Below are 25,104 nucleotides of genomic sequence, written 5' to 3' on the forward strand. Positions count from 1 at the left end.
AATTCTGGGGGGCGGGAGTGGGCTTCTCTAGTTCCCTGAAGATAGCAAAGATTTCTTTAGTGCTAGATTGGGCCTCCGAGATTCTGGATTCGAAGGATTTAGCCTTTGCTTGGGTGATTGCGTTTTTGTATTTGGTAGAGAGGGCTTTGAAGGTCATCTTATCTTTGTCAGAGTGGGATGTTTGCCATTGTGTGAGTACACCCTTTTTCTCGTTGCGGAGTGTGAGAAGGTCTGGGGTGAACGAGGAGTTGGAGTGGGTGGTGGGTTTGGATTTGCGGGGTTTCAGTGGGGCAATGGAGTTGATGGCTCCTTTGATGGCACTGTCATATGCTGTTGCAAGTATTTCTGGGTCTGTGGAGAAAGGAGGTCTGAAGGCTGGACCTTGGAGGAATATGTTCGGTGGACCAGTGCCAATGGCTCTGTAGGGGATGTGAGCACAAGTCATATTCGCGATGAAGCAACCTCCACGATCCAGAGAAAAATAAGGAAAGAAGAGTTATGTTTCCATGGCCAAGGGATGAGAAGAGAAGATATAGCCAGAAGATGGGGAGAGGAGAATCCTCAATGACGTGAACTGTCAGGGCGTGCTGTCGAGCCACAAGGAGACCGAACAGTCCGATCAATAGCCGCAGAGCCATTGGATGCCTGATAAAGGGCCAGTCGGCAGAAGCAAGTACGAGAAAAGCAGTTCCAAGTCCAAATGCCGATGAAGAAAGCCTCATACCAAAAAGGCTGCATTTTTTAGGCCGATATGGTGCAGCCTTCAACAGGAGTCCACTCTCACATTGGCTTCATTTAATTTTAATCAGCCAGTTGAACTCCCCCACGCTGTCACACACATCCTACATGCATGTACAAACACTTACCTTCTCTTTACTCCAGCATCTTCTAGGACGTTTCAAGGTCCGGCCTGTCAGCCCCTGCAGGCACTTGTGTGTGGCAGAGGAGAGGGGCAGGACTTCTGAGCTTCCCGGGCTTCTGTTAACGGTCTTTGACCGCAATGTTTAGATGGCGGGCATTAGACTCTGAATGAGAAACGAATCTAATCTAGGTAAACCTAGCTGTGCCTTCATGCAGCCCTGGTAGAGGATTCCCTACAACCTTCCATCCCATACCCCACCGCCCTCCCCGCCCCCCAAAATAAAACAATATAATCAGTTATACCCCCTTTCAAATATACAGTCCCAAATCATTCAAATCTAACAGGCAAAATAACGAGATAAAAACATACAAGAACAAAATTCCATTAATTTGTTGCTAATGATTTCCTAACAGAAGTGGTCTATTTAATAAATACAGAAATGACAACGATTAAAAGTAACAGAATGAAACAGTGAATCCTGGCCAAAAAAAGTGCATTTGTTTCTTGGTCTGCTGTAAATAAAGCCTAGAAGGGAAGAAGGAGTCCAACGGGACACTATGCGCAAGGGGAATTGTCTTTAGATTGGTGGATATCAAGCTTGTTATCAGAAGGGCTGATTGATCACAGGAAAGCGAAGAACGAGGAGGGTTCTGTGAAAAGTGGTCGATTCCAAGGTCGGCCACTGCTGCAAATTTCCTTCCTGAACCCAGGTTCCTCCAGCCAGATCAGCCCGAGGAAGTCAGCAAACCGAAATGTTGAAGAAGCAGAGCTTTGGGCTTTATGAAGCAAATGCCTGAACAAGGCTGGGAATGCCAAGCCAGAACAAGGTGATCCAAATTAGGTTAAACGTTGCTTTGGAATGTAAGACTCCGTCCAATACCTCACTGGTGAGGCCGTCAATAGATGTACATAAATATAGACCCTTTGTGGGAGGAAGCGGTGCCTGCACAAAGGTCCGCATGATGACGTGCATGCAGTCCCTCTTCTGCAGGGCTTGAGGAGTTTGTACCTACCAGCAGAATTGCATAGGTTGCCCATGTGGGCAAAATCTCAAGTGTACTTGCTGCATTAGTGATTCAACTTTGGAAATAGTGGCACTGCCAGGTGTATGGCACCTTGCTCAATGAGAAATGACACTTGCGGATGAAACAAATACCTTTCCCTAGCCCATCTGTTAAAAAAAAACTCAGCACAATAACAGTTATTAAACCAACATTTAAAAAAATTAGCCAGACAATAGACACCTCAAGGACATAACTAAATAAATGCATAAAATACTCCATCAATAAACTACCACCTATACAATGATTCAGAGCGGGGCAACGGGGTGGTGGCCTATATAGGCCAGTAGTACAAACCATTGGAACGACATGCGCTTTCTTGAATTGACAGGCTTGCTTACATAGGTTATTAAAACGTTCTCCTGTTCAGACGGTTTTATCTGCACAGCAGACAATTTCTTCATGATGCAAAGGCTAACTCGGGGGTCCTAGGCGCGACAGCTGCGTGGAAAGCATTCTCCGCCCATCATTGGAGCCGCCATCATGAAGTCGGGGGACAGGTTTAAAGCGATACACAGGATACTTTGCAGTAGTAAGTAATGTCAAAGTAAGACTCGCCTCTGTGGGCCCTCAAAGAATAATAGTGCGGGACACACTGCCGATTGGTCTGGGTCACTGTGGAAACGCTGCAAAACATTCTGCAGGGGTCCTTGCACACTTTCTGGATGTATGCCATGGGACTAAACAGGCAGGAGAATGGCTGAACATTCGGGATGCAACCTAGAGCTTAGTTGAAACATTTTGGTAGTGCTTTCACAATTTTAGCTTAAACTTCATAATTGGGAAGCTGCAATATGTTGCCCAGACCTATTGGCAAGCGATTAGCATTAAAAAAAAAAAAAAAAAAAAGAGGTCAAGGTAAAGCCTTAGAAAGTCTCCCACCCCCAAAGACAGTAACAAAAACAAACCGGTTTAGCCTGAGTTCCCCATTTCTACTGAGCTCCATGTAGGCCCATTTCAGCAAAGTAATTTATCATTTATATCACAGAGTTGCAATCTACCTTCCAGGACAGTGAAAGGAATTCTGGGTTTAAGGAGGGAGTTTCGGTTTCATGGTTGAAATGACGCATAATTTACGATTCTCATCACATGAGTCCTCCCATCACAGTACATGTAAGTGCATGGCTCTAAGCTTTAGAGTCTCACTGCTCCCCCCATTAGAAATGTTAGTTTCTTTAACAAAGCAGCATCTGCTGCATACTGGTTTTGAACATCATTTTCCTACAAAGGTAGAACAAATCCATCTTAAAACCTTTTTGGCATGAGTTATTTTAGAAATGATCTTGGGAACACACCATGATGTCAGTGGTGGGATTAGTGTTGCCTACCAAACAGTGCATCATTCCACATCCAGTAAGCTCTTTCAACAGAATAGCCAAATACTGGTGCCTGGCTAGGACTGAAGAGCATGATCCTGTAGAGTACGTTACAATAACCTAAAGTTTTAGCCATTCTAACTGGTAGGACCTGTGGCAAAACCGAGGTATTTGCTCATTTGGTTTCATATTTCCCTGTAGAAAACATAGTACCCTTAAGCATATGTACATTAGCAAGCAGGCACTGAAAGTTATGTTTGTAGTCAGATCATCTAGGAATAGGTGCGCGGGATGACCGAGATGGCCGCTTTGATGCATTGAAAGCATACTTGAATCCCAAACTTCCTGAAGCACCACGTGCCTGTAACAAGGGGGTGGTCATACCACCTCATCGGACTCCAAGTTGTGCTCCTCATAGAGTGCATCCAGCAGGTCCAGCTGCTTCCCCATAGCTGGCAGGTAAATGTCCAAGTCTCTCCGCATTGCATGTCCGAATGCCTCCTTCCAGTCATCCCGTTCACCCACAGAAAGTGCGGCTGCAAAGCTATCATAGGTGGGAGCTGCCCTTAGCGCCAGCTGGAGGAGGCAAGGGAATGCAAACAGTGTGAGTACATGTTCTAAGTCCTTCTATGGCAGTGAGCATCGTGGCAGCAGTATGGAACTTTTAATACACAATGTGGCTCTACAGCAAATGCATCATACAGGTACAAGGAACACAATATTTGGTCTGCAGGAACACCAGGGTGGGGGTGGCAGGATCATGGGCACAGGCCCTAGAAGAGATTAAAGAGACATTTGGCACAGTAGCCTTAATGGTCACTATGGAACTGGGCAATTTCTCAGCCGGGGTGGTACCTCGGGACGCCAGTAGCATTAGGAAAGAATCATTCTCCAGTCCCAGACCAAACTGCCCATGGACTTCTGGCACAGGCCAGATACTGTACGATCTATAAATCATGAGGGATAGCTGTGCAATCTCAAGCATGCAATATGTATATAGCCTGTGGGGCAGTTTGCTGACACTTCGGCATGTAGGATCTGCGTATACAGAGGGTTTACTTGCCATCCAATGACTATGAAGGCCTCTGCCTTAGGGAAGACAAGTGGAAAGCTGTAAGGGGAACATGTGTACTTCAGTAAATATCGGAATTAAGATAAATGTTCTCAGGACAATAGCCATCGATGGGAGTTGTCTGCCAGATTTGTAAACTGAAGTACAGGAGATGTTAAAAGCAGTGTCAAGAACTATTACATTGGTTCTGGCTGTCAGATGGAGTTTAATTGCCACCTATAAGCCAAAACTATTGCATTGGCACACAGCTTGGAGGCAGAGGACATGCGAGAAGGGTCACAAGTGTGTGGCTGTTTGGCTATATGCCCATGCATTGACTGCAGTGGCCATGCTAAATCTTGTAGCCTATCCCACCTTTGTCGCCCACCCTCTCTCACCCATTCCACCCGCCTACTCCAACGAAAACATTCCCCTGAGATCTCGGAGCGTCTTCCATCAAGCAATAACAAACCATGGCCTGACAGTGTTATTTCGAAGCAGTCTGGAGAGTTAATGGCTTAAATGCAGCTATTAAATGCATTACTGGTGTGCTAACATGTCTTAACTGAATGTACATTCAGCCAGGGGTGTTGCTAGGTCTGGAAAAGACCCGGGGCTACGCTAATGTCGGAATTCTCAGGACTCGGGGCTAGCTAGCCTTTTGGTTGTGGCTCCTAAGATTCTATCTGGGGCTACAACCAAACGACCAGGGGCTATAGCCCCCTTAAGCCCCCCTAGCAACGCCTCTGCATTCAGCGATTTGATTTATATCTGTTATGTGCACTGAAGTGCCGCTTTGGCTCGTGTATAGGTATTAGATGGGCATTTGCCAGGCACGGCTATCAAATGTCCAGGCAATCACAAGATTTCCAGCTGTGGCTATCTTATAGACAGGTAGTACCACTGTAGCAGTACCTGGAAAAGGCCTTTGCTCAGCCTTTACAAAGCCTGTTGCCTTTGCCAACGCTGGTTACAAAGACGGTAGAAATGCGGATTTTAAAAAGTGACACGTGACAGATTGGGAAGGCGCTCAGCAGGGCTTACCGCAAAGACTCCTCGCACGACCCATCCGTGGTACTGCCGCAGGGTTTTTCCGTAGGCATTATCTGTAAACAGGAACAATCAGAACGTGGTTAGAAACTTTACGCACTGTGGAGAAGGGCATCCTGCAGCATCAGACTTCCATAGCTCCTAACACAGATTTTGAAAAGCGCTAGCAAAGATTCAGGAAATATAGTCGGAAACACTGGGCGATTGAGAAGCGCAGCAACGCAAACGAGCTAGACTCCCAAAAGTGATAGATGGCTTTTAAGACTTAAGGAGATTGACAGATTTCCCGCCCCCAACCTTCTCAATTATGTTCATGGATATAAAAAAAGACTAGTGGTGTGCCAGTGCACTGAAAATGCCCCTCTTTGGGGTATGGAGCAGAGGTTTGTGGCAAACTATTCTGCCATAAACTGAAAAGAATTCATAAAGCAGAAATAGGAATTGCAAAACTAAAAGAAACTTTGTTGGATGGAAATGAAAACTGGGTTCTAGACTGAAGACTCGGATGTACTGTTGAAGCCAGCCCTACTCACGGGTGCTGGATTCAATAGTGGAGTTTAGATTCCCCAGGGGCCTCTGGAGGCAAAAGGCCTGCATGGCAAAGCATTCATTTCACGCACATTCCAGCCCTCCATCAAGATCTCACGCGACTGCATTCTGCGCTACCACTACTAGCACCAGATTCCATGATCAACTTTAGTCACCCTCCTCTCCTAAGAGATGCAAAGAATTCTAAGAAAACACAGATTAAGTATGGCTGGGAAAAAATGTCCTCCGAAAATGGTATACATTTATATCAGAACAAACAACTAGAGCAACTGGGGCGGCTGAAAGAAAACAGTCTAGAAAGACTCATCTGAGAAACTCCTTAGTCTGCATCTAAAAGTCAATCCTGTCCTGTGGCAGAAAGATGGGCAGGACTGAGGAAGGGAGAAGGGGTGAAAGATTGCACTTCTCCCTTCACCCCTCCCCTTGCACTATCTCAAACACTATCACGGTAGGATTGTCACAAGGCCAATATAAAACTGTCTTTATCTTGGGGATAGGCTCAGCCGCTAGAGAGAATTCCACAGTGTGTGTGAAAGCTTAGCCAAGGCACACGTGGAGTTGGTGGACTTCAGTGACATACTTCCAGCAGAAAATACCTTGCGTGCCCAACCATCGAAGCACTTGTCGTCCCTATCAGGAGGGATGGAAGGGTACGCCGTAGCCGCCTGAACCTCCAAACTCTCAGGAGTAGGGTGAGTGGATAGGTAGCTGGGGTCGCTACTGGATGGGCGGTATTTCTCAGTCAACGACTTGTTGACCACCGGAAGAGCCTCCGCCGCCAACCTTTTTTGCAATCCCAAATGAAAAGGCAACACTGGGTCAGTGGACGGCCCTGATGCAAAATATCCGTCAGGTCATCCTGATCAAATGCACCCAAAGGATCGGACCACCCGAGATACTCCGTAACTCTAGACATCAACCTCATATAGGAGGATTCAGCATGAGCCCCAGGCTCTGGCCTACCTACCTCCACCTCAGGAGATGTGTCAAGGCCACTGGCATCATGCAATGACTGACGCAACTCCTCCAACTGTCTTCAGAAAAGATCATGTCAGGAGTTTCAACAGGCTCAAACTCCATATCTGACCTCTCCTCAAATCTCATGCAGAGAATGAAAGAACTTCTTCCTAGGGACAGGAGCGGCCCTGGAGTCCACAACGGGCCTCACAGACTTGGATAAAGCCTTTCTCAGAGGATCCACAGTACCAGGGGCCTCCACCAGCAAATTCCGGCCAAATTGCTCCTAAGGCATCAAGGGCACCGATGGCTTCGGCAACGGCGCCGAAGGCTTCGCGGGATGGATCGAAGGCAAAGTTCCGACAGCCACACTTGATGGACATGGCGCAGACGGTGTCGACGCTGACCTCCAGCCCTTGCCAGATTTTTGCAGTTTTGCTGGGGACCGAGACTTGGATCTGGCAGGTCTCTGGCGATCCACCTGAGCCTTGTCCGAACGGGACCTCAATGGCTCCCGATGTTTATCGCGCCGAGTGCCCGGGGCAGAAGGTGCGCAAGCATCGGACCAAGACTGTTCTCCCTGCCGGCTTTTTCCGAAGGCGCGGACGGAACTGTGCCCTGGGATTGAAAAATCGCCAGCATTTGCTCCCTGAATGCTTCCCATTCCTCCGGAGTCGAGGATTTAGTGGGACAAGCCACTTTCCTCGCTGAGCCATCATCCGACGAGGACGGGGAAGGCGACCAGTGACGTCACGTACGGGAGTGCCGAGACTAGGATGAGTGGCGGGACCCACTCCGGGACAGAGATCCCCGGGACTCCTTCCAATGAGGAGACTCACCCCTCAAATCATCAGTGGAAATAACCGTAGACTTTTGGGTTTAAAAGGTTTAGAAACCAGACCTACCTGCAACCTCACCTTAAGCTGCCGCAAGGCCTTAGCAGTCAACGACTGGCCCTTCGAGCAGTCGTCTGTATCATGACTTTCGCCCTGACACCACAAATAGATGCAGTGCGGGTCCGTAATCGACATTTTTACAGTCCCGGCATGTCTTAAACCCACACAGCGGAGTGGGAGGAGTAGACGATGAAGACATTCTCTTCGAAGATCACACGAGGTGCGCCGAGTTCTCGAAGCAAACACGTTTGAGGAAAAAACAGAACTGAGGTTACGGGTGCTGTGTGTCCTATTTATAACATCCGGCGACGTCACCCTCGACGGAGGCCTTCGAGGGACAAAGACCCGATGCCATCAACGCAGGACACCCTCTGCCGAAAGATTTCCGAAGCAGCACAACTGTAGACATTACATGTCAAAGATGTGGAATACGTTGGAGGACACAATCCATTCGAAGTAAGGTTTTCTTGACACAGGACGGTGGACACTTCAGTTGACAAAACATCCTTACAGACGCCTTATATTTAGTTGAGACAGAAAAACCCCTCTTAGGAATTGGGACAGATCAGTTTTCTCTTGCTTTCTTCTTTAAATAAAAGTCTTTAGCCCAAAAGATGCGACCTTTGCGTCAGCCTCCTCCTTCTGCACCCTATACTTTGTACACTTACAAAAATATGGTTCACATTACAATGCGCCACGTAAGATTCACGACAACCCAACTTCCAACTAAAGGCTGGCCATAGTTTACCAAGGCAACACATTATACCCACAAACAACACCCTTTGCCTTACATCATCATCCCTTATCTGAAAAATATTACTAGCCATTCAGTTTAAGTGCTCTCGGCTCGTTATGTTCATGGGCTGTGGAATTAGCAACATAGTCTGAGCATGGCTAGGTCATGTCATAAAACGGAAAACTATAATATTACAATCCAGCTTTTAACATTTTATATGACATGCTGAATGATTGCAGTATTTGTGTTGCACTGCTCAACAAACCAAATCGTATCTGGGTGCAGCTGTTATAAAAGTAGCTCCACAATGGCTTGCCAAGTCAGAAAAATTAGTATATGGTCTTGATCATGTATACTCGATCTTATTTGAACAGATAGGTTTTTAATTTATTTTTGGAATAGTGACAGAGAATCTAATTTCCTAATCACCGGTGGAAAACTGTTGTGTAATTTTGGTCCCAAAACCAAAATCTGCAATCTCCTCTAGGCACACAACGGGTTGCAGGGATGGTCAACAAGAACGTATCCTTTGATCTTAGCAACGGTGTTGGTTGGTAACAATTTAGCTTGTCCACCAGATACATCGGAGCCAAGTTATTCAAACATTTAAATGTAATGCATCTAATTTTAAACTTAATGCTGTCCTCTACCATCAACCAATGGATTGATTGACGAGGCCCTGAGATTGGTGCAGACATTTTAACCCCCAAACTCCAATCTGACTGCTGCATTTTGTGCTTCCTGCAGTTGATGTATTTGTTTGGCAGGAGCCCCAGCCAATAAGCTGTTACAATAGTCTAATTTGGAATTTACTATGGATCCTACGACTGCTGCATGATCCTCCTGGAGGTACATATGGAAGGGCCTGCCGTAGAAGCCGCGGATTGCAAAAGACAGCCTGCGCTCAGGCTACTCGGCCATACGCAGCCCACATTTTTCACCCTATTTGCATACTTCAATTCTGATACCAGAAAGAAGGGTGATTGGGACATCTATTCTCGCCTAAGTGGAGCTTCAGACCAATCAGAATGACATTGGTAATGTTTGGATTACGTTTAAGCCAGTTGGTGGACATCCAACCACTAACCTCCTTCAGCAACTGTTTACCCGTGAGAAAGACTCCTCTATATCATTAAGCCCAAGGAACACCAGAATATCGTCTGCATATGACTGCAAGCAGACCTTTGGGCTTTGCAGGATATCTATTTAAGGGCATATATATAAATTGAATGGTAATGGTCAAAGGAAGGCCCTCTGGGGACTCCACAATTCTGCGAGAGAGCATCCGAATGGACCGGCGCCCCCAGGCTTCACTCCTTGTTGTCGCCCTGACCAGAAGGAAGTGAACCATTTAATAGCGCTAGCTGAGACATTCCCTATTGTCCTCAGTCGCTCAATGAGTATACTGTGGTCCACTGTATCGAATGCCGCGCAGAGGTGCAGCATTACGAGGAGAGAGTTCCCTTGGTCTCCCACTCGCAGTAGTTCAACCCAGACCGCAACCAATGTTGTTTTCAATCTCCAAATGACAATATGGTACTTCACATGGCAATGTCATTTGTTGAAAACTTGCAATTCTGCCCAGTCATATACATTCCATTCATTTGCACCAGGTGTTAACTTAAAATATTCATGTATGTCCAGTAGTGCCACATCCTCCAACTGTACTTCAACTTGTAGCATCCCGTGAAATTGGAAAACAGAAAACCAAGGACAAAGTAATGCACGTTTACGTGGTTGCAACACAACAATTACTCCTACCTCAAAGAACAGTTATTTCACAAACCTGTGAACATGCAACCGCAATGACATCCACTTCAACAACTGAAACAGTAACCAATTTTATCATGACTGTCACATATGTCAATATCCTGGTATTTCATTGTAAAAGTCACATTGCTTTCTCTTTCACTCCCAGTGTTGTAGGCGGTTCGAGTGTATTAAAAAATGAGAAGACAATACACATCAAGCAATGAAAGATATCAGTCTATTAGTTAGGACCTTCATAGTTTTCTATTCATATTACTCCAAGTGAGAAAACTTCCTCATTCTTTGTAGAATACTGAAGAGTGTGACAAAGTTGCAGTGTCACCTGTTCTTCAGTGTTAATTTGATATGAAATTACTAGATAAACTATGCTGTCTAAACATATATAAACAGTTTAGCTAGAGACAAACTCGCTGTAATCGTAGCAATTCATAAAAAGACTCTGCTCCCAAGATCTCCAACGTTCCCTATCCCAGTCGTAACAGCTGCTCCTCTGCTCCGCCTCCTATCAGTCTTTTACTTGGTCTCTGAAAAGCACTATCGCTCTGCAACAGGCTTTCCTACATCACAGAACACTTCCCCTCTCATCACCCTTAACTTTCACTTCTTGCAATCACAGAAACCTGGGTCTGCCCTCTTGACTCTGCTACACTAGCAGATCTCCATACTGAAAGTGCTACTTTCTCCCACACCCGTGGGGAAGAGCCGCAGTGTGGGGCACCTTATAAATAAGGCCCTCCACACTGCATCTCTACCGCCCTCTGACAGCAACTCTTCCTCTTTTGAATATCCACTCCTACTTCTCTCACTGTTCTGGCTCACCATTAGCCAACCATTAGTTGTTATGCTGGGGGATATTAACCTCCCCAAACCCTTTAAAGCCACCTGCCTCAATGACCACTCCTTCGATGACCAGGCTTCAGGCTACCCATTCTGGTGTTAACTCTCTTAGCCTAATATTTCTCTCTAATACACTCTCCTACTCTAACCTCTCCATTTATCCCTCAGCCTTTGATCATTCCATTGTTCACTTTAAAATCGTGGTCCATCCACCTTCTATCTCCCCTCTTCAACGACGGGCAAGACTTTCTTGAAACTTGCGTGCTTTCTCCGACTTTCACTATGCACTCATGACTACATTTGACCAACACAAACCTGTTTGCACATTCACACCTTCTCGTCTCAGTCCTCAGTCTTGCACAGACCTAGGACACTGGTGCAAAATATGAACACCTACCCCACCCCTATCCTACAAAAAAAATAATCACTTGCGGTCCTAACCTTTGCACTGGATTCTGCAAAATCCTCCATGTTCCGCAAACCTAATCTCCTCCCTTCGCAATCAACCCTGCAAACTTTCATTTCCCCTCCAATTTTTGCTCACACCTCCCAAGCCAATATCCATTGCCTCAGCCCTTTCTGCTAATGACTTTGCTCACTACCTTTCCTCTCAAATTAAACACTCACAACCCCGTCTGACTCCCCCTCTTTACCCTCCTCTTGTCCATCAGCTACTCCTACCTCTTCTACTCTCGATTACAAGTTCCCTACCTCCAATATTAAATTAGCAGCACCCATCCGTCGCAGTGCTAACCCATCTTGCGCTATTGACCCTTTTACTCCTCAAATAGTCAAATACTTGCTCTCATCTCAGAGTTTTTAACCTGTATATCTCCCTGCTAGACTCTTCCCGGCCGCCTCCAGATTTACAATGGTCTTCCCCCTATGGAAGGAACCCTCTCCTGACTCAAATGGCTGAGCAAACTAATCAACCAGTTTCCCTCGTTTCCCATTATTCGAATGTCCTTGGGCAGGTGGTCTTCAATTGGAAAACTCTGCAGGACTGCACCCATGCATGTCTCCAACTTTCTCTCGAATGCTCACGACTCCAAACTCTTTCATACACATCCTTTTGGATTTTTCTACTGCTTGGCATGGTTGATCACTCCGCTCTCCAGGACCTGGGTTTTTCGCAAATTTGCTTTTGGCTTGATAACAACTCACCTGAAAGGTCAATACTTTAAAATCTCTTGGAAACCTCAAATCTCTGACCCCACCCCTCTCCCCGTCTGCTTCCCCAAAGGATCAGTCCTTGGACTTCTGCCCTAGTAATACATTTCATCCTTTGGTTTTCACCATCACCTTTTTGCTGAGGGGACACACATGTTATTCTCATTTCCCTTCTTTGCCCCAGCCATCTTAGAGCGGATAACAAACTGTCTCACTGCAATTCATCACAGGATGGCTCTCTGATGCCTTGTACTAAACTCTTAAAAAAACAGAAGTAATATTTCTACGGTCTTCCAATGCCACCCACACTCATTCTCACCTGAACGTCTGGCTTTCTTCAGCCAAGTCTCGCAATCTAGGGGTCCTCTTTGATAGCGACCTAAAACTACAACAACTCATCACTACCACTGCACCTCTGCTGCTCGTATTAATCTCCTCAACTTTCAGAAAATGTTTGCTTTTCTTACTAACCACTCTACAAAAACTCTAATGTCCACTTTTGTGCTCAGCAAACTTGACTACTGCTCAAACCTACACCTTGGCTTTCTCCCCCCGCCCTTCAAATCTACTCTTTACTCCCTCTAGACAATGTCCTCAACTTGCTACCCACACTCTTCAACCTACCCAGATCCTGCCCCCATTTCTACCTACTGATAACATGCTGATTGGCTCTCCATGCACTCTCTCTCTCTTTACAAGGTCCTTCTCCTATTTTCCAAAGCTATCAATGGTCTTGCTGCTCATTACCAGTCTGCTTGTATCCCAGTTTACTCAGCATCCCGTTCCCTCCGATTATCCTCTGCACGCAACCTCACTGCCCGATACCCTGTTCCCTTCTCTCTGAATCTACTCTTTCTCCCCAATCGTCCCGATCAACTGGAACACATTGCCCATCACAATCGAAGCCAGCCCAAGTGTGGCTCTCTTCAAACTTCACTTACTAAAAGAGCGAGCTCCCCTGCCCTCTTCCCCCATCCTCTCTACCTGATCCAGTGACACTTAAGATAATTTTTTCTTATTTAAATAGTACTCCCTTTAGTCTGAAGCACTTCTCCCCTTGTAAGTCACCTGCATTATATATATGGCATATGTTACTCACCGTAATTCAATTTATGATGTATCTATCTGCTCAGATTCACATGTTGTGCATAGGCCGACATCTAGTGGTAGTTGCAGCGACTGCATTGTGAGTTTCGAAAAGGGATGTCAACTCGGCATGCTTGTAATTCTATCCATGTGTAACGTGTATTGTACCCATGAGCCTTCACGCGCCGAGGTCCCTCCAATTGTTTTGTTTCTGACAAGAGGGAGCATGAAGGGATGCGGATGCACAGAAGAAAAAGAAGGTGTAAGACGTCTATGTACCTTCAAATCCAAGAGGGGAGGAAGGGCAGGCACATGTGAATCTAAGCAGATATAAGCATCCAAAATGTGTTCATGGTAAGTAATGTATGCCTTCTTAAGCTTACAGATCGGCTTAGAATCACATGATTTGCCATAGAGTAGGGAGCAGTACCAGGAGATGGTGGTGGGATTTTAGAAGGTAAAGCAACAGAAATATGTACTTCCAGCTGCCTGACCCACCTGTGAATCACTCTTAGAATGTGTATCTAAGCAGTTTATTTTATTAGTGTTCTAGTTCACATGGAACTTTTCACTTTTACAACACGTACAGAAACATTGTTCACTTATTGCATGGTTATAAACATAATACTAAAACCCTAGAAGCAGAAAAACACAGAAATTGACATCAGGACATTTACAAGTTAATAAGCTCCGTGGACATGTTGAATAATTTTGAGAACAAAATACGCCAATTAAAATGCAATTGCAATAAAAACAAATTAATCTTTTCGGTAACATTCTTTCGATTGAATGTTCCTCCAAAGTATCCCATATCTTTGACATGTAATTTCCCAAGCTGTGTAGTTCGGAACCTTTTTCGGCAGAGGGCGTCCTGCGTCGATGGCGTTGGGTCGATGTCCCCCGAAGACCTCCGTCGAGGGCGACATCACCAGATGTTATAAATAGGATGCACGGCACCCGTAGCCTCAGTTTATGTTTTTTCCTCCATAACGTGTGATCTGCACATATCCAATGCCTGCTTGACTGCACATAGCCTTGCGGAAACGTAAGCTTCAATCGCATAGGAAATTCTCCAGAGGGGCAGGCTGGGAGGGCGATGTGTAATACGTTGGGAGGAACATTCAATCGAAGAACATTACCAGTTGGTAAGTAACTTGTTCTTCGACTGGATTGTGTCCTCCAACGTTTTCCACATCTTTGACAGAATCCCAAAGCAGTACCAGAAAATGGAGGAGGGAAAGAATTTAGAGTACCCAATCAGATGGCAGAATAAAGCATCGCCTTAACAAAGGCCATATCTTGACCATGAAGTGTATCAAGTGAGTAATGTTTAACAAATGTGTGGCTAGAAGCCCATGTGGCTGCATCACAAATATTCCGAATAGGAACACCCCTCTGAAGCGCTCTGGAAGTAGCCACGCCCCAAGTGGAATGAGCTTGCAACCCTTCAGGAGGGTCCTTGCCTGCCAAATGGTTACATTCAGTAATGGTGAGGATAATCCACCTGGACAAGGTCTGTTTTGTAACAGCCTGGCCCAATCGGTGTCCAGCGTACCCCACAAAGAGTTGATCGTCCACTCTGACCCTGGACATCCTAGAAATACAAAAGCTCAGAGCTCTCCTAGGATCCAACCAATGGATTCGCTCCTCTTCCTTACCAGGATGAGGAGGAGGATAGAAAGATGGGAGAACCACTTTCTGACTCAAATGACATTCAGAAACTACCTTAGGTAGAAAGGACGGACATACCCTAAGTACTACCCTATCTTTGTGGAACACAGTAAAGGGCGGCTTAGATGAAAGTGCCTGCAATTCACTCACTCTGCGAGCGGAAGTAACTGCAACCAAGAACACAGTCTTGAAAGACAACCTCAACGGACAAGAGTGCAAAGGTTCAAATGGAGCACCCATAAGGAATTTCAAAACCAAATTCAGATCCCAAACCGGCACCTGGAAAGGGGACAGCGGGAACACATTAGTGAGGCTTTTAGAAAATTGGGAAATCAAAGGAATCTTAAAGTAATTATATTCTTCAGACGAGCGCTTGACGATAGACATCGCTGCCAGGTAACCTTTAATGGTACCCACTTGAAGGCCCCTGTGGGCCAAAGAAAGCAAGAAAGACACAACCATGGGAATGGAACACTGAAAAGGATCAACATTAGGTCCTCTGCACCAGTCGCAGAACTTACGGCAACGGTACAGGGATTTTGTTGCTGGCTGCCTGGCCAAAAGCAACACCTCCATCATGTCCTCCGGGAGGTCCCAATCCTTATACCTCAACCTTTCAGATACCAAGCGTGAAGGTTGAGGGTCCTGACCACTGGATGGAGAACCTGTCCTCTCCCGCCCCCGTAGGGAAGACGGCGTGGAGAGCAGATGGACCTTTCTAGAAGGTCCGGGTACCACGCTCTCCTGGCCCAATCTGGAGCAATGAGGATCATGCAGGATCCGAAGCACCATATCCTCCTCAACACCCGAGGAATGACGGGGACTGGAGGAAACGCGTACAGCAGTGGGAATGACCAATCCACCATGAACGCGTCTCCTAAGGCTCCTCTCGGAGCAAATTCCCTTGAGCAGAATCTCTTGCACTTCCGGTTGGCACTGGTGGCGAAGAGATCCACTTGTGGAGTTCCCCAAAGGGCAAAGATCTCCAGAAGGACTTCCTGAGCCAACTCCCACTCGTGAGAGATCGTGCTCTGCCTGCTCAGAGCATCCGCCACCGCATGGTCTTCTCTGGCCAGATGAACTGCAGAGAGTGAAATCTCCTGCTGAATTGCCCAGAACCGGAGCTGCATTGCCTCTCTGCACCACGGGAGTGACCCTACCCTTTTTTGTTGAGGTAATGCATGGCCACTGTGTTGTCCGTCATGATCAGGACACTCTTCCCCCGCACAAATGGCAGAAAAGTCTTCAGGGCCAGCCTGATGGCCCTCAGCTCTAACAGGTTGATGTGGAGCTTGGACTCAGACAGAGACAAACGACCGCTGGCGGTCAAGTCCTTGGAATGAGCTCCCCATCCCGTAAGGGAAGTGTCCGTCACTACAGTCACCTCCGGCCATGGTTGCCAAAACGGCTCCCCCTTCATCAGGTTCCCCTCATTGGCCTACCACAGAAGATCCTGGGAGACCGAGAGTGGAATCTGAATGGGATCAGACATCTTGCCTGGGAACTGCGACCACTGCATCTCGAGGACCCATTGCAGGGGTCTTATACTCAGTCTGGCTTCTGGCACCAGAAGAATGCAGGATGCCATGAGGCCGAGCAACCTTAAGAATTCGAAAGCCGGGAGAATCTGGGCATGTTGCAACTTGTTCACCATCTGCACAATGTGATGAGCCCATACCATGGGAGGCGAGCACTTCCCCCAAGGCCGTGTCCAAAACAGCCCTGATGTACTGGAGCTGTTGGGAAGGTGTCAGATGAGACTTCTTGAAATTGAGGGAGAAGCCCAGCTTGTGGAGGGAGCGGCAGGTGAGGCCGAGGTGAGCCAATCCTTGCTCGGAAGGAGGTGAGGGGGACACGGATCAGCTAGTCCAGGTAGGGGTAGACGTGAATCCCCCCCTGCCAGAGAGACGCTGCCACCACCACCATCAGCTTGGTGAAGACCCTCGGGCGGAGGTCAATCCGAATGGCAGGACCCGAAACTGAAAGTGCGAGTCGGCAGCAGCAAACCTCAGGTACTCCCTGTGCTTCGGATGAATCGGCACATGAAAGTAAGCGTCCTGTAGGTCCAGAGACACCAACCAATCCTGAAGTTGAACGGCCTGGGAGGACTTGAGAAAGAGTGACCACCTTGAACTTGTCCTTCCTGAGAAATTTGTTCAACCAACGCAAATCCAGGATGGGTCTCAATCCCCAGTCTTGCTTTGGAATCAAAAAATATGGGGGAATACCATCCCTTGTTCCTCTCTGCCACACGCACCAGTTCTATAGCGCCTTTCTCGAGCAGGGTAGGATTTCATGGACAAGGAGCGGATCCGGAAGCTTCAAAGATTCCCCGGTGGATTGTCGCAAGACCGCTTGAGAAAGGGAAGGCAGTACCCGTGGGCAACTGAATCCAAAACCCACGCATCTGAAGTAATGGCCCGCCATTCTTCTAGATGCTGAGACAATCTGCCCCCAACCGGCGAACAATGGAACATGGCCTCATGCTTGTTTAGGAGCAGCTGCAGCAGCTGCCCGAGAGGCCTTGGCACCTCCATTTCCCCGACCACCATGGGCACTTTTACGTTGGCCCCTTTGACTGGTGGCTCCTCTCGTTCTACCAAAGGAGGAGTAGTAACTAAAAGAACTTCCCCTCCACTGCTGTGCCCTAGGACAAAAAGGCAGAGGTTGACGCACGGCGGCGCTCAAAGATTTCGCTGCCGCTTTCGAGCTCTGCAACCTCTCAAGGCTCTTGTCAGCCTTGCTGCCAAACAAATGGGCGCCATCAAAGGGCATGTTCAAAAGACGGGCTTGAACATCCGGAGCAAAACCCGACTTCCGCAACCAGGCAAACCTGTGTATAACAGTGCTCGCAGCCATGGACCGGCTAACACTGTCTGCCGTGTCCAAACCCGACTGAAGGGATTCACACATTGCATCCTTGCCATCCCTTTCTTCCCCTTCGGGAATATGCTCAGCCGCCAGAGAAACAGTTCCACAGAGTGTGTGAAAACCTTGCTAAGACACAAGTGGAGTTGGCTAAGACAAAAGTGGAGTTGGCCGATTTAAACACCATACTCGCACAGAAAACACCTTGTGAGCCGAACCGTTGAAGCGTTGGTCGTCCCTATCAGGAGGGATGGTAGGGTACGCCTCCTGCCTCGAGGTGGCCGTAGCTGCCTGAACCACCAAACTCTCGGGACTGGGGTGAGTGGATAAGTAGCTGGGGTCGCCAACGAAAGGGCAGTACTTCTTTGTCAACGATTTGTTAACAGCTAGAAGAGATTCTGGTGACTGCCAAGCAGCTGCCACCCTTTTCTATAAGATAAGATGAAAAGGTAACACCGGGTCAGAGGACGGACCTTGATCTAAAATGTCAGTTAGATAATCTTGCACAAAAGCTTCAGGAGGACTGGAACAGCCCAGAAACTGTCGCCCTAGCCATGAGCCACCTATAGGACGACTCAGCATGAGCCCCAGGCTCTTGCCTGCCAAATTCCACTTCCGGAGAAGTGTCCAACCCACTGGCACCATGAAGGGTTTGTCTCAACTCTTCCAATTGACTGTCTCCAGAAAAGACAGGAGCCACATCAGGCTCAACAGGGTCCTCAAAGTCGGTCATGATTCCTCCCCCTCATGTGCCCAGCCCTCCAAGATGCCAGGCTGGAGCCAGGCCACGATCACCTACATGGCCCTCAAGGGCCTCTCCATCCCTCCAAAGACCCACTTGGAGTCAGACTTGGCGCTTGTGGCACCAGACTCACTCACTCCCATAGGATAACATTGGGGATTGGACTTGTAGTGCATTGATGGGGACAAGATGGATGCCCCCACATATTTCGGTTCCCAGAACTGCATGTGCAGTCTAGTCTTTTGGGTGTGGTTCAGCACAGAGACACCTGGGATACCCAGAGTTTATTTAAGCCACGCCCAGGCTGAGAAACATGCTTTGTGTTTTCTGCACCTGCAGCGTGACACTCACCGTGTTCGGATCGGTCTCCAGTAGGCCTGCATCTTTCTTCTGCGCTCAGCTCCTGCAAGAACAAGAACACTGTTAGGAACAGCCTTACCTTGCGGCGCTTCTGCCCATCATTCATCGCTTCTTCTGTTCTGCGGGCATCTTCGGTGGTGTCATTACCATCCCGGCACACCGCTTCCTAAGGAAAAGGGAAAAGAACAGAAAAAAGGCATTAGTAAGCATCTAGCAAATCTTCGCTTATTTTTAAAGACTGTACGAGCTTCAAACGCTTACCTGAATCCCAGTCGCTCTGGGGGAACTCTGTCTCCGGAACTTCTCATCCATCTGCAAGAGGGAAAAGACACTCCAGGTTAGAGTGGAAACATCTAGAGGCGCCACATACCGCGCTTACTCACCGCATTTCTTCTTCATAACCAGGATCCACGCTGAAATCGTTGCGACACCTAAAAGAGACAGAAAAAGAACTCGGTTCAATACAAATACGAAAGGGTCGCATTGCGCTCTCACTCACCTTCAGCGATACTCATCTCAGCAGCACTTCGCCATCCCCATCCCCGGACGCAGGCCATCATCTAAGGAAGGAAAGGAACGAAGTTAGGGAACTATTCAAAAGACACATACTTACCTGTCGGACTCTGCCAGTGAAGTAACTAGGCAGCAACGAGCCCGCATCAATCAACGCGCCCCTGCGCTGAAAGCAGGACAGAGCACACTTTCCAAGAAAACAAGGTGAGCTGTGGATCAAAGGTAAGGGTTGGACCCCGGGGAAGAAGGGGTTCAAGCACACAGAGACAATAGGGAGTTAAACTCTACCAATCCTGTGTTTCAGGCTCGGTCTCCAGTCGAGTAGACTCCAGGGAAGGGTTTGAGGTCATAAGAGGTCAGAACAGGCTGAGTGACATCCTCGTGGATGCCAGGTGAGCGTTACAAAGTCAGACCTTTCCTCCTCTTCATAAATGTCATCCAGAGGGAGGTTAAAAACCTTGCCTCTAGATAGAAGAGGGCCTGGAGTCCACCACTGGCCTCACAGACGTAGCAGTAGCCTTCCTTGGAGGATCCACAGAATCAGGGACCTCCAATGGTAAATTGCGGGCAAAAATCCCCAAAGGCGCCGAAGGCTTCGACGCAAGAGCGTTGATGGCTTCGGCATCGAGACCGCTTAAGGCGTGGACGTCAACAATGGTGCCGACTGCGCCGAGGGTTAAGAAGGCAAAGCCTCGAGGTCCAACTCCGACGGACACAGCGCTGACGGAGTCGACGCCGACCTCGAGCCGAAGCAGGTTTCTCCGGTCTCGCTGGGAACGAGGACCGAGACCTAGAAGCACATCTCTTGTGACTATCCTGAGCCTTGTCCGAACGAGACCTTGAAGGTTCCAGATGCGAGTCGCGTCGCGGACCCGAGCACGAAGGCGTGTGAGCCACGGTATGAGACTGTTCCTTGCCGGCTTCATTCCAAGGAGCAGACTAACTGTACCCTGCGATTGAAAAATCGCCAACATCTGCTCCTTAAAGGCAGCCCATTCCTCCGAAGTCGAGGACTTTGTTGGGCATGCCACTTTGCTCGCGGCTCCATCCTCTGAGGACGGGGAAGGGGACTGGTGACGGCACTTCCAACAATGCCGAGATGAGGAAGATGAATGGCGGGAACCACTCCGGGTCTGAGATCCCCGGGACTCCTCCCAATGCGAAGAATCGCCTCTCGAGTCGTCGGTGGACACCCCTTTGGCCTTGGATTTACGGGACTTACTGTGTTTGGAACCCCTACCTACCTGAAGCTTCCCCTTACGCTGCCGCAAGGACTTAGCAGTCAGCGACTGGCATTTGGAACAGTCGTCGGTGTCATGACTCTCGCCCAAGCACTACAAACAATCTACGCGTTCATAGGGATATTGGAACCATTGTTCATAACTGGTTTTCATAAGCCACCAGATACACACAACCTTAGCCAAGCATATGTTAACAAGAAGCTTTAGGTTCCTCCAAATTACCATTGAGGACATAGATATTAGCTCTAACTCTTATCTTATAACAGAACATGGTACACCCTGTGGCAAGTTCAGAACATCTTCAAGTTTAACCCAGTTATTTTCCAAGTCAAAGAGGAGTGTTTCTGCCCCATAGATGATTAATGGTGTAACATTATTACTGTGGTATTCAATAGTAGGTATTAGGTAAAGTACCCATATTTCCTGTCAATATATGAAGTCGGCGCCACCACAGATATGATCTTTGCTTTCTTGTACTTCAACAGATCAATGTTATTTTAGCCTTGAATAAATGAAAGCCTAAGTATGTGAAATTATCGAACCTTTCAAGGGGGATTTACGTACCAGTTAAAGATCCCATATTTATTACCCACCCTATTTGTCAGAATCTTTGTTTTCACATCGATTATGAGATCACACTCTGTATCCAAGCAATAATGCTGTGCAAAGGTGTGAATAGAACTCCAGGTAGCTGCTTTGCAAATTGCATCTAAAGGTACATTTGCAATGAAAGCTAAAGTAGCCCCTGTGCCTTCAGTAGTGTGCACTCTGGGCGTAAAGGGTAAAGTTCTCTTTGAAAGAGAATATCACATCTTGATGCATTTCACAATACATTTTGAAATAGCCGACAGTGAGACAGGATTCCCCTTCTCTTCCAGTGGCAATGGGAACAAAGAACTTGTGTGTTTTCCGTAGTGGTTTTGTTTTATTTAGGTACTTTACAGCTCTTCCGACATCTAATGTATGGCAGCATTTCTCTGCTGAATTTGTAGGGTTTTGAAAGAAAGCCAGAAGGTCTATAGACTGATTGACATGGAACCTTGAGATGTAGTTAGGAGAGAAGCATGGTTGTGTGTGTAAAACCACTTTGTACTTGTGAATGGTGACGAACGGATCTTGAACTCCGAGCGCTTGCAGTTGACTCACTCTCCATATAGATATAATGGCCACGAGAAAAAGCAGTCCTATAAGTGACACTAAAGACTGGTTTTATGCATTGGCTCAAAAGGAGGGCCCACATGTTTAGTCAGAACTACTTTCAAGTCCCATCCGGCAGTTGGATTTTTGACCCCTTCCATAAAGGCTTTAATGACCAGGACTTTCCACCAAGAAACCACCTTCTGAGAGGTGGTGTAACCAGAAAGAGCAGCTAGACGCACTCTTAGTGAATTCAAGACTAGCCCTGAATCCAAAAGGTAACATAGGTATAGAAAAATGTGAGTGGGTGTGAGTCAAAAGGATTGATGCTACGGGGTCTACACCAAATGACAAAGCGTTTACCTTTATTAAACTAGCAGTGTCTGGTATTAGGTTTACGTGCCTCTTTAAGAATGTCCAAATATCTTTGAGGCAGATTTAATTGCCCAAATTCTATGAATTCAGGAGCCAAGCTGCTAAATGATGTGTTCGAGTAAATGTGTGGATCCCTGATCTTGGGACAGCATGTGAACTGGCATGGATGTTTGACTGGAGGGCACAGACATCCTCATTAGGTGTCTGTCAGATCTGCCAGTGTTGTGTGAAGCACAAAAAACATTCTCAGAAATCAGGCTGCTATGCCACTCCCCCAAATCAACAAGCCCCACAGACTCAACTAGAATCTGTGACCCATGGACCAGGGCAGGAGTGGTACTTGACACACCCCCTCTGGATTCAGTGGAGGATCAGGAGCTGTAGTGGAGACACAAGGAAATATTATAGGAGATGCTAATTGTAAGGTGTGCATATAACTTAACACATATACAAATAGTAGTAGTATGCTAACCAAATTGATAGATGGCTCCTAGCAGGTAACTTCAATTAATGATCCAGTCGCTAACTAAATACCTTTAACTCATTACCTGAAAACTATCTGGATACAATGTTTCTGGATGTGGGTATTGAACTGTTGCAAGAACAAGGGTGAAGTGAACTCATTCAGGCTTTATACTCTGATCCGGCGAGTTAGTCGCAGATTAGAGTAAAGGACCTAGTAACGCATCGCAAGTCAGATGACTTGCGACGTTGCTTGAAATAAGGGAGCACGGAAGAACTTGGTTTAATGTCAGGAACGCATCCCGCTGTTCCCCAGTCACCACGGGAGACAGCAATGCTGTAGAGCGGAATCAGACCTCCCATGGTATCGAAGAAAGTGCAGTATCCGCGAGGATTTCTTACTGCCCATAACAGGTGGAAGAGGAAGTGTTGGTCCGTCCGGAATCCTAACAGTGTTTGAACCATGTCTGCCGGGCACACATTGGAGCCATTAGGATAAGTGACTTGTTCCAGGAGCATCTTATGGCCTATCCTGTTTGAGAGGAGTCAGGGAGAGGGGCGCATAGGTAAATCTCCCTAACCAATTCTTCCACAGGTTGTTCCCCTTTGATTTGGTCTGGAGATACCCGAGGCGAAGTCTGGGCATTGCGCATTCTCCAGTGTTGAGAAGAGATCAATATATAGATGACCCCATTCTGTGAAGACCGTGCATTTCTGCTGAGGACATCTGCTCGAAGATTGCGTTCTCCTGGAACAAATTGGGACAGGAGGAACATGTGTCTCAGTGCCCAATTCCATATGTTCTGGGCCCGTTTGGACAGACCTGGTGAGTGTGTCCCGCCCAGTTTGTTTATTTGCACTGTTTGTTTATATAAAAACATAGCTGTAGTGCTTTCTGTTAGGATTAGAGCGTCTTGTCTTGTAAATGGTCTTGAAAGGCTTTCAGAGCATTGAACACTGCAACAAGACATGCTTTAACAGGTCGATGTCCCTTCTTGCTTGCTAGTGTTTGCGTCCACACGCCGTGCGCAGTATTATGGAGATAATGTGCTCCTCACCCAGATAGGAAGAGTCTGTGGTAAGATTGGCTTCTGTTGCTGGTGTGGTGAATGATTTCCTTATCAGAAGGTTTTCCCTTGTCCGCAAATGCAGAGACAGAACTAGAGACTGCGAGACAACCACTACAGCGTCCCACTGAACGTTTGCCCGAGACCATGTTCTTGTGAGCCACTCTTGCATCGGACGCATGCACAGGCTGGCGTGAGGCACTAGGTAGGTGCAGGAAGCCATCATTCCAAACATGCGCATGGCCTTGTGGATGGTTATCTGACGACCGGCTATTTATATTGTGGAATAGCATGTTTTGGACCCTCTTGTTGGAGGGGAAAACAAAACGGTCTACTGTCCCAATAAAAGCTCCAAGAAATTGTTTCACTTGACAGGGCACAAGATTTCTTTCCGTTGATTGAGAACCCTAACTGGGACAGTAAGTAGGCTGATGGTATCTTGGGTGTTCTTGAGACACACTTGAGGTGCCTTTCCTGTAATTAGCCAATCATCGGGATAAAGATACACTGGAAGAGTTGTTCAGAGACGGTGGGCTGCCACCACTGCTAGAACACTGGTACAAACTCTTGGAACTGAAGCTATGCCAAAGGGAAATACTCTGAACTCAGTGTCTCCCACTTTGAACCTTAGAAATGTCCTATGTGCTGGCAAAATTATGAAAGTATGAATCTTTCATGTTCATTGTTGCCATTTAATCCCCCTGTCTGAGAAGAGGGATAACCTCCTGCAGTGAAGTCATCCTGAATTTTTGTAGTTTGACATACTTGTTTGCAGGACTCATATCTAAAGCAGGGCATGTTGGTACAGGGCAGTACACTGAATAAATGCCTTGATTTACCTCTAGAAAAGGGACGAGTTCTATTGCTCCTTTCTGAAGTAATGTCTACACCTCAACTTGCATATGGGCTGAGGTTCTTGCGACATCCTTCAGTTTTTTGGCAGATGGTAATGAGGTTTTGAAATCAATTCTATTGAGTATCCATATGCAACGGTAGTCAGCACCCACTGATCTGAGGTCATTTCCTCCCATGCAAGGGTGAATGATGAAATTCGACCTACTGGAGAAGCATGGGAGGGAACCTTGATGGCAAATGAATCTACTGGCAGGGGCATGGGAGCCTCTGCAGGCTGCACTCCTAACTCTACTCTTGCCTCGTCTGGAACCTTGGTGTGAGGTCTGGTAGGTAGATTGTGTACCTTGCGTGGTGTATCGGGAAGAGGACCCTGAGGAGAAACCTGAATGTGTGGATTTGAAGACAGCTGGAGAATGAAAGTACCAACAAGTGTGAAAAACTCAGCATTTAACAAATGGCTTGTTAGAAAATG

The 25,104-nt window shown here is 47.2% G+C and overlaps 1 protein-coding gene across 1 annotated transcript in view; it reads right to left on the bottom strand.

Moving 5' to 3' along the window:
- Positions 1-1,264: 1,264 nt before the first annotated feature.
- The window catches only part of PLEKHA8 (pleckstrin homology domain containing A8), a 353,037-nt gene continuing 329,197 nt past the window's right edge, over positions 1,265-25,104 (bottom strand). The window contains exons 13-14 of the mRNA XM_069648916.1: positions 5,335-5,396; positions 1,265-3,815 (exon numbers count right to left, since the gene is read on the bottom strand). Coding sequence (XP_069505017.1) covers positions 3,618-3,815; positions 5,335-5,396 — 260 coding nt within the window. The 3' untranslated portion in view covers positions 1,265-3,617. The remainder of the gene's footprint in view (positions 3,816-5,334; positions 5,397-25,104) is intronic.

This window comes from Ambystoma mexicanum, chromosome 2q (assembly GCF_040938575.1).
Source record: "Ambystoma mexicanum isolate Mex_15411 chromosome 2q, UKY_AmexF1_1, whole genome shotgun sequence".
Classification (NCBI taxonomy): domain Eukaryota; kingdom Metazoa; phylum Chordata; class Amphibia; order Caudata; family Ambystomatidae; genus Ambystoma; species Ambystoma mexicanum.